The sequence below is a fragment of the Megalops cyprinoides genome, chromosome 16 (genome assembly GCF_013368585.1).
Source record: "Megalops cyprinoides isolate fMegCyp1 chromosome 16, fMegCyp1.pri, whole genome shotgun sequence".
Lineage (NCBI taxonomy): Eukaryota > Metazoa > Chordata > Actinopteri > Elopiformes > Megalopidae > Megalops > Megalops cyprinoides.
In genome coordinates, this window is record NC_050598.1 from 8,155,773 (window position 1) to 8,173,966 (window position 18,194).

Sequence of the window (18,194 nt, forward strand, 5' to 3'; positions counted from 1 at the left end):
GGTGTTCCGCGGCCGCAGTGCGGAGGCATTATGCAAGAGCGGCGTGTGCGGGGGCGGCGGGCGCGAGCGGTGCAGCCGGTATCGAAACTGACCCCGGCAGGCTGCTGAGGAGCGCTCCCTCTCCCTCTCCTTCCCTCTCCCTCTGCCTCTCCTCACGGCCCTCGCACGTGGCTCAGGGCTGTGGTTATTTATACACCCCCCCATATAAACGCACTGCGTATTTAGAACACGTTAGGCCTTTTGTTTGCACTGCTGCAGTCATTAAGGCTGGATTTTGTGTTAAGTTGGGAAAAGATATCTCGCAGTCGAATGTGTGAATCCTTGGAATGTCTTTGCAGCATTTCATCACAAGAGAAAATGAGATTTTGGTCAGTAAACCAAAGGTCAGATTTTACAGTAAGTACTGTATTATATTGCATTATTGAGATTTACCAGATGCTCTTATCCAGAGTGACTTACATTGGTTACAATTTTTACATGTTATCCATTTATACAGCTGGATATTTACTGAGGCATTTCTGGGTAAGTACCTTGTTTAGAGTACCTTGCCCAAGGGTATAGTAGCAGTGACCGTATGGGGAATTGAACCAGCAACCTTTTGGATACAAGCCCTGCCCTTTACCACTATGCTACATTGCCTCCCCTGTATATGAGGAACACGGCATGGGCATTGTGCTATATTAATTGTGTTCAGCTTGCATTAGGGTACACATCTACATTGTACATCTCAGCTTTTAATGATGAGATATTAATAAATGTAACCATATTTAATATATTTGGTATTAACCAAAGGTAACAGATGTCTATAACTGAGCAGTGTCATTAAAGAAGGCTCAAAATGGAATAAACTCAATGTCAGTAGGGGTGGTAAGGGTTAATGTGGCATTGTGACAGTAAGCACTGATGTTTTTTTTTTCCCTGAGTGTAGTTTACTAAGTCACATGACTTCTATGCTGTGGACTCTACAGGAAGGGGGGGGTCTGCGGCATTTTATCACCCAGCAACGTGTCAGCAGTGAGTGCTTTGTCACCCAGACACAGCTCCTACCAGGGAATGCCTTAATCACAGGCATTCTGCCAGCAGCAGGCGCTGTGAAAAGACACTCAACACATTCACCTGTAATGACTTCAGCTTAATTAGGACTCACTAGTCAAAAGTGTGACATAACGAACGAGTGTGACTTAATGAACTTGGCTTGTAATCTAAGAGGTTGCAGGTTCAGCTCCCTCAGTAAATATCCAGCTGCAGAGATATGTTAGTCGCTATGTCACCCTGGACAAATAAATAAATGATAAAAAAAAAATGTTGTGCAAAAGGTGAGGATGGGGGTCATGCTGTTGGCCAGTCCGTCCCAGAGAAAATGCCACTCCACTTTCCGCTCACATAGTGTACCTCCCCAGACCTCTACAGGAAATCCCTGCACCGATGGCCTTAGGGCAGTGCCTTTCCCTGTCCATGTCACATGCTCTGCCACCGTGCTCTGTGTCAGAGCGGCCCTCTCCATTTCCGGTCACATGAAGGGATGCCGGTGCACATCTCCAGAGAGAGATCAGTACCAAACTCAGGCAAGCAACCCTCAGTGGTTCCCCTTTCCACATTTGACTTGCAAACTGGCACGGAAGTCAACGGACAAAAAAAAAGGTGGTCGAGCCACTGGTGTTTTTTTTTTTGGCCTCTGATTGTCCTCTGTTCAGATTGTGTTTTGTGCACAATTCAGGAAGGGGGCGTGAACATACTGGCCTGATACTGACACCACAGTTCACCCCTGGGGAGGGAACCTCCAGTTGCCCTCATGCGGCAGGTTAAATGGAGTAGACTGGCCCATTTTTTTTTCTGTGGCCATCTGCACTGACATCTTAATAAATACGGTTCAATTAGCCAGCCAGTTAATTAATTTGGTGGTCACCGCTTTGGCGGGACACACGTGCCCTGGCCTCATCACAGTGTCCATGTCTAATTGAGGCATGGATTCATTTATTCACATCTGCTGGGGTATATACAGAGAGCTGAATGTGCTCTTTATGAGAACACGTTTCCAGCTCTGCTGATGTACAGTATGTGCTACTAATGCAGCCACTGGCACCCTGAGGGGGGGGGGGGGGGGACTGAGAGAGGGGTAGAGAGAGAGACTGAGAGATGGGTAGAGAGAGGGAGAGAAAAAGAGGGGGTAGAGAGAGATACAGACAGAGAAATAGGAGGTAGAGGGAGAGATAGAGAGAGGGAGAGACAGAGCGAGAGAGAGAGAGAGTGACAGATAGAGCGAGATGGAGAGGGAAGGAGGGATAGAAGATGGATAATCTGCTGGATGATGTGAATCTGAATTCCGGGCACGTGGCAGCGCTTTGTATAAGGGGACATTCTACAGCAGTAAATGTAGCTGTGTATCACACACCAATGTGGGTGACTGTTTTTTTCATTCTGACCCCGTCATTCTTTCCATTCTCTGTTTTTCTGCGAGGGAACGTTCAGGGAAGATGAGTGGGGGGAACTTTCGGTGGCGACCCAAGAGCGCTTTTCGGAAAGCGGGCCCTGTCGCCCAGCACTTTAGCTGCAGGGAGACCGGCCGGTGTGACCGAGCCAAAATCCCCCCCGCCCCCCTCCCCCCGCAATCCCTTCCAACCCCCCTCCGCCCACCGCCTCGCACCTCCCCAGGCGCCGATGCAAATGAGGACCACTCGAGAGGGAGTGGGAGCGAGGGATGCTGGGGGGGCCGGAAAAAGAGGAGCTCTGAGAGCAGGGGAAACGGAGGCGTGGCTGATTTGCATGGCTGATGGGAGAGTCGAGCACCCTCTCACCCGGCTTGCAGCGGGGGTGGGGGGGGGAGCCGTGACCACCCGCCGCGCGGAGTCATCCACAGAGGAGCGCATTTGGTCACGAAGGCGAGGGTAGCCTGAGACCCAAAGTGACCGCCACCGCAATGATCCCGTTAATCACATTATTGATTGGAGAATTCACCAGCGGGATTATGAGGAATATGTATGCTTGAAGTAACAACATTGATTTCCAACTGTGTGACATAGAGCTTGATTTACTGAGGCAGCTGTGGGGAAAACCATGATGGTCAAGACATTCGACAATCGACAAACATTTGGACCTTGGACGTTGGACATACTTGTTACTTTTTCCAATACCATGTTAAGTGAATTCAGCAATCACCATACACTAATGAAAACAAAAGTGTTTGTATTGCAAAACTTGCATTTACTTTTTATTTACATTTATTTTACTCAAACATAATGCAAACCCTGTGCTGCTTGCTTGAATTCAATGAAATTTTTTTCAGTGTTTTTTTTTTTTTCACTTTAGCTTCTTAAAAAAGTAACGCGGTGTTCTGTCTGACTCATTTTATGTTATCGTAGCTGATTAGCCCGCTCTAATGTGTGTGAGTTACACCCACCTGTGTGCAGTTCTGAAGTATCACAGCGTGTGCGCCAGGCTGTGTGAAAAGCTGCCGGGACAGGAGGACACCGGCTCCCTCGTCGGCACCCCTCTGGCCCAGGGGCCTCTGTGATTGGACCTCTTCCTCTGAATCACTTCCTGCCACCCTGTCGTCGCACGCTCATTTGATTTAATTTACCAGGAATGAGCTAGCGTTAATGTAGCTTCCTATTGCTGCTGATGTTATTGATGTTGTCATCCTCATTACCGTTATTTATGACATTTTGGTTTCATAAGTGCAGCAGTGAAATTACACGCATATTTACAAATACACAAATGTGCAATGGTATATAGAGAGATACATACCATATGCATGTACAGTATGTATCTAAATTACAGACATCTACACAAATACACAAACACGCATTGGTGTGTATACATATATATATATTTATATATACACTCATATATATATATATATATATATATATATATATATATATATATATAGAGAGAGAGAGAGAGCGAGAGCGAGATTATATTTAGCTCTCTATATATCTTTCTTTCTCTTTCTCTCTCATAATCTATACATACACACACACAAAGTATGTATGGAAACTAACCTAACACCTAACAGATCACATTCGTCACGACATCCCCAAGTCTGAACATGGTTCCACAGCTTTTGCAGACACAGTGAAAGCTTTGCCAGACTTAGTGATGTGGGAAGGGAGGATATTCACCGCCTTTTCTGGGCTGCAGAGAGAAGTGTTAATGGAGGCCTGGGGTTGTGTATATCAGGCCACAGTGTATTATGAGCCTGGGGTTGTGTATATCAGGCCACAGTGTATTATGAGCCTGGGGTTGTGTATATCAGGCCACAGTGTGTTATGAGCCTGGTGGTGTGTATATCAGGCCACAGTGTGTTATGAGCCTGGTGGTGTGTATATCAGGCCACAGTGTGTTATGAGCCTGGTGGTGTGTATATCTGGCCACAGTGTGTTATGAGCCTGGTGGTGTGTATATCTGGCCACAGTGTATTACGGGAGCCTGGTGGAGTGCATTTAGCTTCAGTGTGTTGTGCAAGCCTCTTTGTGTGTATTTCACAACAGTGTGTTACAGGTACCTGGTGCATTTGGCTGAATTTGGAGTGTGGAGTTATCAGAATCCCCACTCTGGCCACTTTGAATGCAGGTCCTTTAAGGAGGCAGTCGTTCGGGGAGAAGTCCAGTTTTCAGCCGTGGTTTTACTCTCCTGTGCGTGACGCAGGGCCCACGGCACAGGGACACCATTTTGTCCCACTGACGCCTCGCGCCCGCGGTTTTCTCACAGCCGCCACGGTCCCTGTTGAGGCTGCAGCCAGACGGCCAGGGAGACGAGGCGGAGGCTCGCCCCCCACCTCGTACAGCCGATCGCTCTCAAACAAGCGGCACAAGTCTGAGCAATTAACCCCCCACCCCCCCCCCCCCCCCCCCGCCGCCGGCTGGGGCTTAATTAGCTGTCTGATCAATGCCTGCGCTGATCCTCCAGAGGCTCGGCGAGACAGCCACAGCGTGGCTGCCGGGGGGGGTGGGGGGGTACCAGGGTTGAGAGGGGCAGCTCCGTTCATTAGCAACTGCAGGTATTAACGAGATGTTTCCGTGAACCCTGAATGAGAGCTAATGCTCCTAATTGCAGCAGTGTTTTGTTTTTTTTTTTTTGTTTTTTTCAGTCCGGTTCCAGATTTGGGTTTTGTGACGTTTGAGCAAGTCTTTCCATGCCCCCTCCCTTCACCCTCTTTGGTTTTCAGTTAGCGTGGCGGTTTCGGCCTTTGTCCACTCATTTCAGCCTCTACTGAGATGAGCTTTATACACGGGCAGCCTTCTTTGGTCATAAACAGTCATTCTGTCATTACAATGTGTGATTTCCCCCCTTAAGCTTAGTCAGAATGCATACGACCCATGAAAGGTGCACATACAACATTTTTTATCTGTGTGGTTTGGCCTCATAATGACAGTGAGAAATACCCTGGGCTCCACACCCTGCAAAAACAGCGTGCTATGAAGAGGACAGCTTTGGCCTGCTGTCTCAGAGTGACGGGCTTCCGTACCTCATCGGCCTCATGGGTCCTTACTGGCTGTGCGGCCTGGCTTCAGCATGGTTGTAACTTGCAGCAGCATGGTGTAGTGGAGATTGGAGAAGAAACTGAACTTGAGAGAGACTTGAGTGAGAGGAGCCAACATTTCTCTCCCTCTCTCTGAGTCTGCCCTTCTCTCGTTATTTCTCCCCCTCTCTCTTTCTCTAGTCACCTCTCTCTGTCTCCCCTCTCTTCTTTCGTGCTCTTTCTCTCTCTGTGCTGCTCACTGCCCCTCTCCCCCTCTGTTTTTCTGTCTCTTTATCTGCCCTCTCTCTCTCATCCTCTCTCTCTCTCTCTCTCTCTCTCTCTCTCTCTCTCTCTCTCTCTCTCTCTCTCTCTCTCTCTCTCTCCTTCTCTCTCTCTCACACACACATACCCAGCAGGCAGAGGAGAGGTCAAGTGTAGGTGCTGCTTGCCGCAGGAGGCTGTGAATTCATAATCGTGAGTATTGATCTGACTAACGGTGCCGCCGGGCTCTCTCACGCCAAAGGGCCTTCTTTGTCTACTATAGCAGATTCTCACAGTTAAGCCACGGCAGCCGGAGAGGGGGGAGAGGGGGGAGAGGGGGGAGAGCAGCCTCTAAGGGTGTGCATTTCCTCCCAGCCTCTACGGGGCTGCTGGCATCGGCACTGTACACCCGGAGCCCGGCTGTGCTGCGAAGGCTGCGAAACCGGGGGCCGAATTGATCGCAACGTTTGCACTGAGTTTCTGTTTCTGTTCTATTTTTACGTAGTTTAGTTTTATGGATTCTTATCAGTTTCAGCGTCGGTAGGAAAATTCACAGTCACAAAATTCATTTCCAAAAATAGATTGAGCGAAAAGCACTTGCAGGCTGCCAGTCACCGTTTTCCTGTTTCATGTGGGCTTTTTTAATTACATTGCGGTATTACAACAGCTACCCTAAAGGTAAATGTCTCCTCACAGGAATAAACATGCAGCTGGTCAGACGGTGTATTGGTAATCAGGGTTTCTTCATTTCAGGACCTGTCTGATGAAAAAATACTTTTGGTTTTAGCCATATTGATCAGCAACTTATACTATTAAATATGCCAGAATCAACCTCTGTGTTCTCTGTCTGTTTTAATGAATGTGTTAAGTAGGTGAGTTGTGTGCTTGCCTGAGAGTGTGAGTAGAGTGTCATCAAACCCCCTCCCCTTTACTCTAATTAATTTTCTTTGTTCTCGCATGGTGTCAGCAGGGGTTTGGTACATGCTGGGTCTGCTGTTCATTCGAATGAAGCTGAGGTGATTGTAGGCATTTAAGATAACACATTTCCTGTCAGCTCCAAAGAGATACTCACAAAGAGCCAACAGTAACAGGACCTGATAAGGCTCGGGTTAAAACGGCACCGTCGGGTTTGGGGGATGCCTGTTTATATTTAGCAAGAGCAAAGCTGGAACGTTCGGTGAGCAGCATCAAGGTCTGTCTGGAAAAGCAGGAATCCAGGAGGCCGGGCTGCTGATGAGAAAAGCACAGCTCTGTGGAAAGCAGCTGCTTCACTTATTTCCCTTCTTGCTGCCGGTTTTCAATTCTCAGTCCTCTTTAGCCTCAATACCTGTCTCGGCTTTACGGGCCTTAATTGCCCCGTGGTGTGCACTAATCTAATATAAAAAAACAAGTATGAAGGCTCTTCTCCTGGACTTCCATCTGTCAATAACTGCATTCATCTTTACTCAAGTCTTCTTACAGTTTCAAACTTCTACGTTGCTGAACGGCAAGTATGCTATGTAATTTAAGTTCAAGTATGTTTTAAAAATAGCACGGCATAAGCCATATTAGACTGTCACCTTTTTTCAGGCGGAAGTGGTGGTGGTTTTTCACCAGTGAAACAGTCGCTGTATAGCGATTGGTGTAACCTAAGTCATTTAAATACCACCTACCACAGGTGAAGTTTTGGCAGAACTATTCTGAGGATAGACATGGTGAACAATGACCTTAGACTATCGGTCGGTTCTGTTCAGACCAGTGCATCATTTTTTCTACTACACATCCCTCTCTGATCTTTATGCTCAGTGAAAGGATTTTTTTAAAACAGACAACTAGATAACTAAATATGTGTTCCATCTGAGCAATTAAATACAACGTAACTGGTGGTTTTCTCCACAGTAAAAAATGTTTTACCATAGCTTTCAGATTCCCGTGAATGAATTTAACACCTTGTTCTGCTCAGAGGAGACAACTGTAGTCTATGCACGGACTTCATTGCATCTCGTTTTGGTGTTAATGCTACTGTCCTTAACATCAAACTTGACTTGTAATGTGCTCTTAATAGAAGAAGCACAATGCTCTGTCGAGCGAATTTATTGGATTGTCTGTTGTAATGTTTGACTGTATAGAGCACAGATCTGGCACTTGATTCACACACACACACACACACACACACACACACACGCACACACACGCAGATGCACAATGCACACATACATGTACACATACAATACACACATGCAGGTACATACACACACGCATACACATGCACACATACAAATGCATACATAGATATGTGCTCACACAGACACACACACACACACACACACAAAACAGAGAGCTACACGGGCCTTTCCCTGCTCGACATTCTAGTAATCTTCCTCGTATACTACGCTTCAGTAGTGGTGGTTCCGGCATATACACTCAGTGTTTGATTAGCGCATTCGAACCGTGAACAAAACTTTCAGAATCATTTGCACTGACACTCCTTAACATCTCTGAAGTAGGCTCTACGTCCTCTCTAATCGCTAACAGAATCTCCCTGTTGTTGCTTTGTGAGTTTTTTGTTTCTTGTCATGATAAGGATCTATGTCCTGAATTACTGATAAGAAATCACCTTATTCTTTAGGTTGCCCAGCAACATTACAGTTGTGGTATTATTGGTGTCAGCTGCATGGAGGGAGGGGGTTCGGGGACCTGATCTCTGCCTGTGATGTCACAGAGGAAGTGGCCTTGGCCCAGAGGCAGCTTGATTGGCAGCTCCCTGCTAGCTCGAGCAGGAAGTTGCGGCTTTTCTTGGTCATAGTTATGGCCACGGTTACTGCCTGTAGCAGCGCGCACCTTTCTCTACGCGCACTGTCTGCGCGACGCGTCTGCAGCAGCTTTCTCACAAGGCCGGACACGCGGTTGCTCTGGGAGACTGCACAGAGGTGCTCCAATTGCCCAGCAGGTGGGCCACATCGCTAACAAAGTCGACAATGCACTGAGCTATCGGCGTTGCTCCCTTTAGACTGCTCTCAGGTCAGGCTCTCCACAGCACGGTGGGGCTCTGAGTTCAATATTGATTTCATGGACCGGTGTTGCCTCTGTTGTGTGTGTGGGTATTATCAATGATCTGGCACTGTGCTTCTGTGCCCCCCACCTTGCCGTACCGACTGCCCCCTCCGTGCTTTTGTATTCTCGTAAGAATGGTAAATGCACATCCTGGGATGCTGAATGAAGGGGATTTTGGGATGTCACACCAAACAGGAAGGGTACAAGCTTGTAAACTCAATCAAAGCAACTGAAGGCAAGGGAAAGATACTTCAGCAGACTGGAATACCCTGCACCATTCTGAGCACTTGGGGCAAACCAGCAGAGATATGGGTTGGGACGCAGCCTGTCTTCTCTTATGAAATGGCGCTTGCAAGGGAAGTGATCATGGTGCCCTGATTTACAGTGTTGCAGTGTGTTTTTTACGGTCAGATTCTTTAGGAGCGCTCTTGTTCCCCACTGCCACGCCCTCCCTCTATGCTTATGAACAACTGTTCATAAACCTTAATTTTATCCTCTTCTTTTTGACCAGCGGCTTCTTGCAGACCACAGAAAATCCCTCCGTACCGAGATCTGTTAGTCTGGTGTGAGGCTGCGATGTGTTCGTCATGGCGTTAGAATGTTCCCCCAGGCGTCGTGGGTGTGAAACAGCTGGACGTCACTGCCGAAGCTGCTGGGGTTTGAATCTGACCACACGCAGCCCGGTTTGTGGGGCTTCAGTGTATTACCCCCGCGCTCCGCGGTGAGGGACATGCTTCTCGGGCGTTATCGGCGGGAATGGCGGCCATCTGCACTTGAAAGACGCTGGCAGGGCGCGCTCCGCCGGGGACGGAAAGGGCAGGCGGATCACCGGGTGGGCCGGCTTCTGTCAGCTTCAAAGGCCCGCACTCCGGCAGAGCCCGGGGGGCCGGGCGCGGGGGTAGTCCCGCTGGGCCGGGAGGGGGCGGGGGGCCGGGGGGGCAGGACAGAACGGGAACCCAACACACCAAGAGACTGAAACAGGAGCCTGACACTGACCACCACCGTGCACCCAAACATTGCAGCCCTCAGGCAACATGACAGCCTGAGGAGCCAGCAGAGTTGGCTTTTTGAGGGATATCTTTTTGCTTTCATGTGTTTCTTTCTTTACCTGTCACCTCCTCTACCTGTCTCATCTCTTTACTTGTCACCCCCTTTACCTGTCTATCTCTTTGTGTCACCCTCGCTTTCTGTCTCTGTTTTTCTTGCTCTCTGTCTCTCTTGCTTTGTCTCCACCTCTCTCTACCTCTCTCTTTCTGTTGATCCTCCCTCTCTGTCTCCCTCTCTGTCTGTCTGTCTCTGTCTATCTCTCTCTCTCTCTCTCTCCTTATGGTAGAGCTTGTTTGTTTTTGGAGAGGATTATGGTCTCAGAAACAGATTTGCACCGTATGGTAGAAGCAATCGGGGGGTAGCGCCGAGTGATTAGGTTTCCATGCTGCAGAGGGCTTAAAAAAAGGGACACGTCTGGCTCGCGCCACAGAATCTATACGATTGCGTGTATATTTTCAGAGGGGCGCTCCGGGGACCGCATGTGTCATGGCCCCGGCCATCTCGCTCTGACTGAGCAGATTAGAGCGCGCGCGGCCGCCGGGTTCTTCATGAATGACTGGCTGCCAGGGCTTATCTGGTTATTAATCTGCCATCACAGCCAATCTGCGCCGCTTTCTGCGTCTACCATCCCTCTCTCTTCTTCTATTAATAAAGAGCTGGTCTATTTTTCAGAGAGGATGTGGTTTATTTAGGTGCGAAGTCCGCCCACAACCCAAAACATGGTCGACTCACGGAGAAGGGAGAGAGAGAGATAAAAAAAATGCACGTTTCATGTATTTCAGAGGTGTGTCTACTCAAGCGCAAGATGGTATGGGCTCTGGGGGTGGGGGTGGGGGGAGATGGAGGTGGAGAGACCGTGTCGAGCAGATGAGGGAGCGAGACCTGAAGGACTTCCGGCAGGAAGACGGCTCACTCTGGAAGTACTTATCTGGTACACAAACGCCAGTCTAATACCCAGTAATGACTGACACATACAGGAACTGGCAACCCATGGGGAGACAGAGAGAGAGAGATATGTCTGTAATGTATTGATTGTGACAAGTGCAGTGGCAGGTTCACCAATAAATGCTGTATGTTGTCCATCTAAATGAATGGACTGGGTCCAGAATGGGAGGATCTGGCCCCTGCAATGAGCCGCGGTTCCCTGATAATCAGTGCAGTCGTACAGGAACTGCTGTGTATTTGCACTGGCAGTGAAGACAAGATTGCATTGGGAAAGCTCCAGCAGCGGTGTACAGTGTGTGTGGGCATGAATGGGCTACTTTGTATGCATGTACAAATGTGTATATACAGATTTGTGTATGTGAGTGTGTGTGTGAGTGTGTGTGTGTAAGGCTGTGTGTGTGGTTCTCTCTCTTCCCTCCTTCGCTTTTCAGCCCCAGTGCCCAGCCAGGGGGCCAGTGTGGAAATTCGCCTGTTCCCATGGCAACCCCTCATGTCACCGTCTTGTGGCGAGCCTTGGCGCTGTGTTAGTGGCTCTCCTGGAACCTTTAGCACTCTCTGTGCTTTGCACGTGTGTGTGTGTGTGTGTATGTGTGTGTATGTATGTGTGTATGTGTGGGTGGGTGGGTGGGTGGGTATGTATTAGTGTAAGTGTATGTGTACAGTGAGTGTGCGGTGTGTGTATGTGTGAACATCAGTGTATGTCTTTGGGTGCGTGTGTGTGTATCTGCATATTTGTCAGTGTGTGGGTGGTTATGTGTTAGTGTGTATGCGAGTGTCTTTGTGTGTGTCAGTATATGTCTGTAGGGGAATGTGTGTATATGTGAACGTCACTGTGTATCTGTGTGTGAGTGACAGTGTGAGGGTGGGCGCATGTTAGTGTGTGTGTGTGCATGTGTGTGTGTTAGATTGCAGATGTGTGTGTGTGTGTGTGTGTGCCTCCAGAAAAGTATAGCAGAGGACTGTGCCCTACAGCACTCTCCCTGCCATAAACAGAGCAAAGAGACCAAACGAGTCTGAGTCCCAGCCCTGTCACAGACCTTCTCCAACATCTCAGCTGCAACTTCATTATATCCATTATGTTCTCTGTATCTTTCTTCATAAGTCTCTCTGGGTAAGAGAGCGAAATGACACAATCTATTTGTAAAATGTACTGCTGATTATTATTACTATGATTTATTTAGCAGACCGTCTTACGCAGAGGGATGTGAAAGGACGTCAGAGCAGGATGTGAATAGTGTAATTCTGCTCTGCTGTCTTCCTCTGATCTGGCCTAACTAACTGCCTGCCTTAGATCAGTTCCTGGTAGATACTGCCAGAGGACCCTGCGGGTTGTGGGAAGAGTGGAGAGGAGAGTGGAGGATGTGGATTGATCGGAGTGGATGGTGTAGGAGGCAGACGTGGGTCTGTGTTGCTGTTGAGTAGAACAGTATGGGGGCACGGATGCTTTAGGCGGTGTGTGTGTGTGTGTGTTTGTGTGTGTGTGTGTGTGTGTGTGTTTGTGTGTTTGTGTGTTGTGGAGCTCAATGTGACTTTGAGCAGAAGATAGAGGGAGAGGAGGGTCAGTTTAACAGAAAAAGACAGATACAAATGACTGCACCAATCACTCGCTCTAATGGCTTGTTGTTTGTACTTCCATCTAGTGGCATTGTAAGGAACTGCAATGATGAAATATAAAGGCAGATGAATTCAGTTCATCGACTTCACAGTTCTAGCTCTGTAGATTAGTTTAGCTCTCGATTGGTGTGTCGTTTAAATTTCTCTGAAGAACCATGCCCTCAGAATAAATGAAAATTGACACAGTCTAAATCATCAGAGCAGAAAATCACAGATGCCAACACTCTGCCCTTCATGTTTTTTTTCAACATTGTTGGCCTCAGCTGTGCTTGAAACATGTTCATTTCAACATTTTGTACCAAGTTGAATTACATTACATAACAAACAATAAGTAAACAGAACAGAGAATTGGAGTGTAGCAGTGCAGGCAGCTATAAGCTCTGGCTCTAGATTGAAATAGGACCCCTTAGTAGGACCCCAGTTTCTTTTGGTCATATTCTTCCCTACTGCATTGCAGATGTTTTTGAACATAAGATTGTGAAGAACTGTCACCAATGCATGGAGTGACAGAAGCCCTGAGTTAGAGAAGAACTGGATGCTGCCTCTTGTCTTGTGCAGACAACAGGGGAGAGACAGCTGGAAGTGAGAAGACAGAATCCAGCATGCTTCCATCACAGCCAATGATTTTCTTTATGTTGATCAGATAGTTGGCTCGTGTGGCTCACACTGAAAATTCTGTCTCTGCCACTGTTTGAAATGTGAATGTTCTGATTTAACGACTTGTGAACATTCTTGTAGGGGTACGGTTTGAACTCACGTCCGTACCTAAGACAGCGACGCTGTCTTGCTACCAACCCGGACCTCCTGGGGGGAGGGAACGTAGGAGCTGAATATCTGCTAATATAGAATATCTGTGGCACTGTGTCTTTGCATAGCTCACCTGCTCAGAGACCATGCGAATCAGTGGGGATCTTGGTGATCTTGATCTTGGTGGAGGCGGTTTAAAAATTCAGGTCTCGATTAATGGGGGCATCACTTGGCTGACCCTGCATCCTGCTCACTCTGTGGGCGGCTCCCCTGAGGAGCTTGTGAGTGTCTCACAGACTGTGTGTGTCAGTCATCAAGAGTTCAGGGTTTGCTGTGAGGTTCAGGGATTGCTGTTAGACTTGAATGTGCAGTGGGAAACACAGTTTTTTTTGTACTTTTTTGTACTCATTTAGTACAAATAAACCTCCCAGCGTTCTTATTTTCTAACTGGTTCACTCAGCTTTGGGAGTCTTTTTTCAGCTGGGGATGATTTGGAAGGGAGGGTTTGTTGTCCATTTTGTAGAAAACGGGTATCACCTTTATGAAAGCAGGACATATGAGGTAATGCCACAGTGCATTAGGCAGCATATCATTTTTTTCTCCTTGCTGAGCAATTCCATGTAATTTTCTTATATTTGCATGCAAATGACTAGGACCAGTCACCAGAGGTGCGCCTCCTTCAGAAACGGCAAAAGATTGCAACAGCTCAGATTGGCTTCATGCTGGAATCACATATTGTACATTGACAGTGATACAGTGTGGTTCAGGCAAAGAAGCTACATATTCCCCAGTGTAGCCTGTGGTTTCCATGATACTTTCTGGATTCTTTACTGGATTCATGCAAGTTTTAAAAAAAAATATTGAATATTTTATAAATAAGTCATGGGGTTTCTTTTTATGACACACGTTGACAAGAGACTCCTTGTTCACAAACAGTGCAGTATTGCTGGGTACACAGGTGCGTGGGCAGGGCAGTGTCTGTATCCAGCCAATATGCGGTAAGTAAATTGAAGTCAATGTTATATGACCCCTTTTCCAAAGCAGGAGTGTGATGATATTGACTTAGATGTCCCCTGTAATGAGAGGCAGTGATAAGGGGGTAAATATAACTCCGCTGTCTGTCCAGGTGGAGCTGAATCCTTCTTGGAGCCACTCCCACTTCCTCGTGGCTTGGCCTGCCTTTGTTCCGCCAGCCAGGTATCTGGCCCGACCGGTTATCCAACTCTATTTATATCTGCGGCCCCTCCCTCGCAGATGTCTGCCTGCACTCACCTGAGCACACCTGTGGATAGGGAGAGTGAACAGCATGCGCTGGAGGGTGGAGAGCAGGGGAGGGCGGGCGTGCGCGATTCTCACCCGCCGATTGGCCGATGGGTGCTGACGGGCGCGCCTGACCCGTCCCCCGGTGGGTGGGTCCCGGAGGCTGGTGCGGGTGAAGCAGGAAGTGTGTCCGCAGATCGGTCGGTCTGTCCTGCTATGCCGAGACTCTGCTCCTCCAGTGCCTGCTGCCTGGCCCCGTTCCTGTGCCTGGGGGGTGCCGGGGGCCTCAAACCGGGGGATTCGGGCGAACTCGTCCCGGGCGACCTCGTGATCCCCGGCTCGGGGGAAAAGGCGGAGCGTAGCCCAGGAGGGAGGGCGGCGGATCCATGCGAAGACACACAGGTTGGGATTCCTCTATCGCTTCGTATGTGATATCTCTGGGTGTCCCCCAACGCACACTCACGCAAGTCCGTCAGCTGTCTCCGCCACTTCCTCCGTTTACCCACTGGGCTTTTCCTACTGCTTTCCTGCCGCTGTGTAACTGACAGCATGGCTCATATCCGAGCAGCGTTTGCCGTGTTTCGACACGCACCCCGTCCGCTCCCCCCTCAACGCCATGTGTGACAGGTGATGTGGGACCTCCCCTTCCCGCCTAGCGGGGACGAGCCGTGACAGCGGGGCCCGATAATGTGATTTAATTGGCTCAGATCTAATTATTTCTGCACTAATGAACGTCTTGACTGAGAGAGACCCTGTAAGGGGAGTCTCACACCTCCGTCCTGAGAGAGAAGGTGGGCAGAGGGAGGGGGGGGGGGGAGGTGGGAAGGGGGGGGGGCTTTAAGGCTCTGTTGAGCACTCAGCCCTTAATTGCTCTATTGATCCTGCCATTTGCCCCATTGATCTTCCTGTTGGATCAGCCTGTGTCTGTCATTCAGGCTGAGTGTGATTTCCTTTTAGTGGAATAACAGGAAAACGGGAGGGAGAGACCTCACTGGGAGGCTTGAGAACAACACTTTGGTTTTTCCCAGTTAGGTGTTTGCTTAAGCAATCGATTAAACACAAGTTCCCAGTTGGAGGCTGTAAGCTGAAAGTGTCACGCGCTCAGCTGTCACAGAAAGTATTCTGTAGGATGGGGAAAACCTACATGTGGGCCCATATGAAGTGACCTGCCCTGAAAGACGTTGTCGTAAAGTAGGGGTAGGAAGTTTCTGGAAGGTCTATGCAGTTTTCTTAATTAGTGGCTTCAGGCTGTGACCACAACACAAGGTCAAAGAGGTCAAGTCAGGAGGCTGAAAAAAAAATCAGCCCAAAACTCTCCAGGAAACATTCGCTTTCAGCCTGCGAACACGTGGCCTTGCCTGTCGGCAGTCCCCCCGGGAGAGCTCGATCGGTATAATGAGTAACCGGGAACTCTCGCCCGGCTGCGACCGCTTCTTCGTTATCCGGTTCTCCGCGACTCGGCGAGTCTTTAATCTGTCCCTCTGCTGCGGGCCCTTGTCTGTCTGGGCGACCGCGGGGGCCCTCCCCCTGTCTGGTCCAGCCGGGCCGGTAATAGCCCAATTAAAGGAGCTAGCCGGCTGATTAGGATGAGGAGGCAGTAGCAGACCTCAGAGCAGCAGTAGCTCTGGCTGGCTGACTAACTGCAGTACAGAAACCTGCCCTGCAGCCAGCTCTGCACATCATTTGGCCCAGAGGGGTGTCACATTCCTTCTAGGATTCCTCTGTGCATTCCACAGGTGCTGCATGCTGCAATGATCGACCGGTCGGCCGATCAATTCTCTCCGTAATGTGCAGCGACACAGCGCTGGCACTTTTTGTTGCCTCTTTTGATTAGGCAGGCTAAGTACTAAGTACAATAACATAGCCCCAGACTGTCTGATTGTTGCATGCTGGTTGCTGACTCATGATCTGACCGATTCATATACACATAAAACAGCTTTTCCCAGCAAAATGGAGGACAGAATTTTCATGTTATGATGCAGAACTGACAGCGTGCCTGTTTCTGTTTTTGGGGTATTTTCCTCTGGTTTACATGTGTTAATCCATGGAAGTGCTTTTGGTGTGGTCTCTGTAGGGGACTCTCTGTAAGACTCTTGAACGCGCATGAGCTCATTTAGCAAGCTGCTTAATGCTGAACTGTGTATCTAATGCCAATGTCTACGTAAAAGAAGGATGTCATTGGCAGAGTGTGTGTGCGTGTACCTCCAGCAGGTAAATTATTTATGACAGTTATTATGATGTAATACTAGTTTCTCTGAATATGTTCATTCTCTCATTCTCTGTCCTTACCTGCTATTCATAGGGGCCTATTTCGAAAGGGATTAGACCGGAAACGCTGACAGATGTACCTTGATATGAAGTTCTTTTCAGACGCCCTCTTATCTCCTAAAATTCCTCCAGTGGTTTCGATGGCACGACCTTTACCTTTACCGGGAATGTAATCACGTGACTCCAGCCCTCCACAGGCCCGACAGCAGTGAGTAGCACAGGATAGCGGAGCAAATCAGGTGAAGAAAGAAATGCCCTCTGTAACACAGGCAGCGGATGTGTACCGATCGCGCTGATTAGCGTGAACACTCAAGCAAGATACAAACCCGGTGGTGAACTGGTAAACTCAGCGACGCCCTGGTCCCAACCCCTCACGGCTGCTAAGCGCTCGCCGCCCTTGTTTCGTCAGCTAGCCGCGCGGGCCTCTCCCAGCAAACAAACAAATTCAGATAACAAAAAAAAATACGGCGTGATTGTTTCATCGTCGATGCACCGTTCAGCCTTTCAATCTGCAAGTTAATGGTCCCGTGGCACCGCGCGAGTTTTACAGTCGCGTCTCAACGGGCCAGCCCGTTTTTCGGGAATGTCCCGTCTCCACGATGGCATGTGGACATAGGGCTCTCCCGTGTCCCCGTGCGCTTGTGAGCGGGCGCAGGTGCTGGAACCGCATCGCTCAAAAAATCTGAGGCAGAAGAATCGGACCGCGCCCGACGAAATGGGCAGAGGGAATTGGATTTATCGTAGGCTGCAGGCAGTCTCTTGCTTTATTAGTCGATATTTTTTTCTGCCACAGTGTTATGGCTGTGAGCGGTGCTGTCCATATACTGCCTGGGAAGATGTTAACAAGCTAGGCTGTCTCGGGCGCTGTACCAGCAGGGATGGGGGCCAAAGCAACAGCCACCTCAAGCTGATTCAGGTTCCTCCGAAAACAGAACTTGTGTGTGGGTGTGGCACAGTAGTACCCTGTCGAAAAGTCCCGTGTATTGAGATAGACTATTGAAAACCCAGTGGAAATTCCTCCATCTCTCGTCTGGATGGGTATTTTAAACACGTCCTGCATTCTCATAATATCGCGTGACATTCGTAGTGCCAGAGGCCCAGAAAATATACTTCATATCAGTGCGGTGTCAGAGCAGATGTGTCCCCTCAGTGTCTTCAGTGAGGGGCAGACAAACGCGGGGATTTTAAAGGGACTGTGTTATAGGTGGGGTTCCTTTAGTCCAGACACCCTTGGCAAGTTGGCATGATAAAAAGCAGATTTATCTGTGCTTATGAAATGCACGCAGTTCAGACCCAGTTCACCATGTACTCTTATTAATGAGGCTTCAGCATATTAATTCTGTTTGAAGTGTGTTTTGAGGAGCAGGAGTATGTCTGTGTGGGTGTGGGTGTGGGTGGGGGTGTGTGTATGTGTGTGTGGAATAGGAGCATGTGTGGCAGGAGTGTGTATGTTTAATGAGAGTGTGTGTAATTGTGAGCGCACATGCGTATGTGTGTGTGTGTGTGTGTGTGTGTGTTAGGAGTAGGAGTGTTTGAGAAATGGGCGTGTGTGTGTAAT

The 18,194-nt window shown here is 48.8% G+C and overlaps 1 protein-coding gene across 5 annotated transcripts in view; it reads left to right on the plus strand.

The window, feature by feature from the left end:
• Window positions 1–18,194, plus strand: part of si:dkey-172j4.3 (diacylglycerol kinase delta) — a 60,920-nt gene that overhangs the window by 16,607 nt on the left and 26,119 nt on the right. The window contains exon 1 of one of the 5 annotated variants that reach the window (XM_036548117.1): window positions 14,579–14,770. The exons of the other annotated variants lie outside the window; for them this stretch is intronic. Within the exon in view, the coding sequence (XP_036404010.1) occupies window positions 14,585–14,770 (186 nt within the window). The 5' untranslated portion in view covers window positions 14,579–14,584. Of the gene's footprint in view, window positions 1–14,578; window positions 14,771–18,194 lie in introns of those variants that run through there. 5 annotated transcript variants of the gene reach the window in all.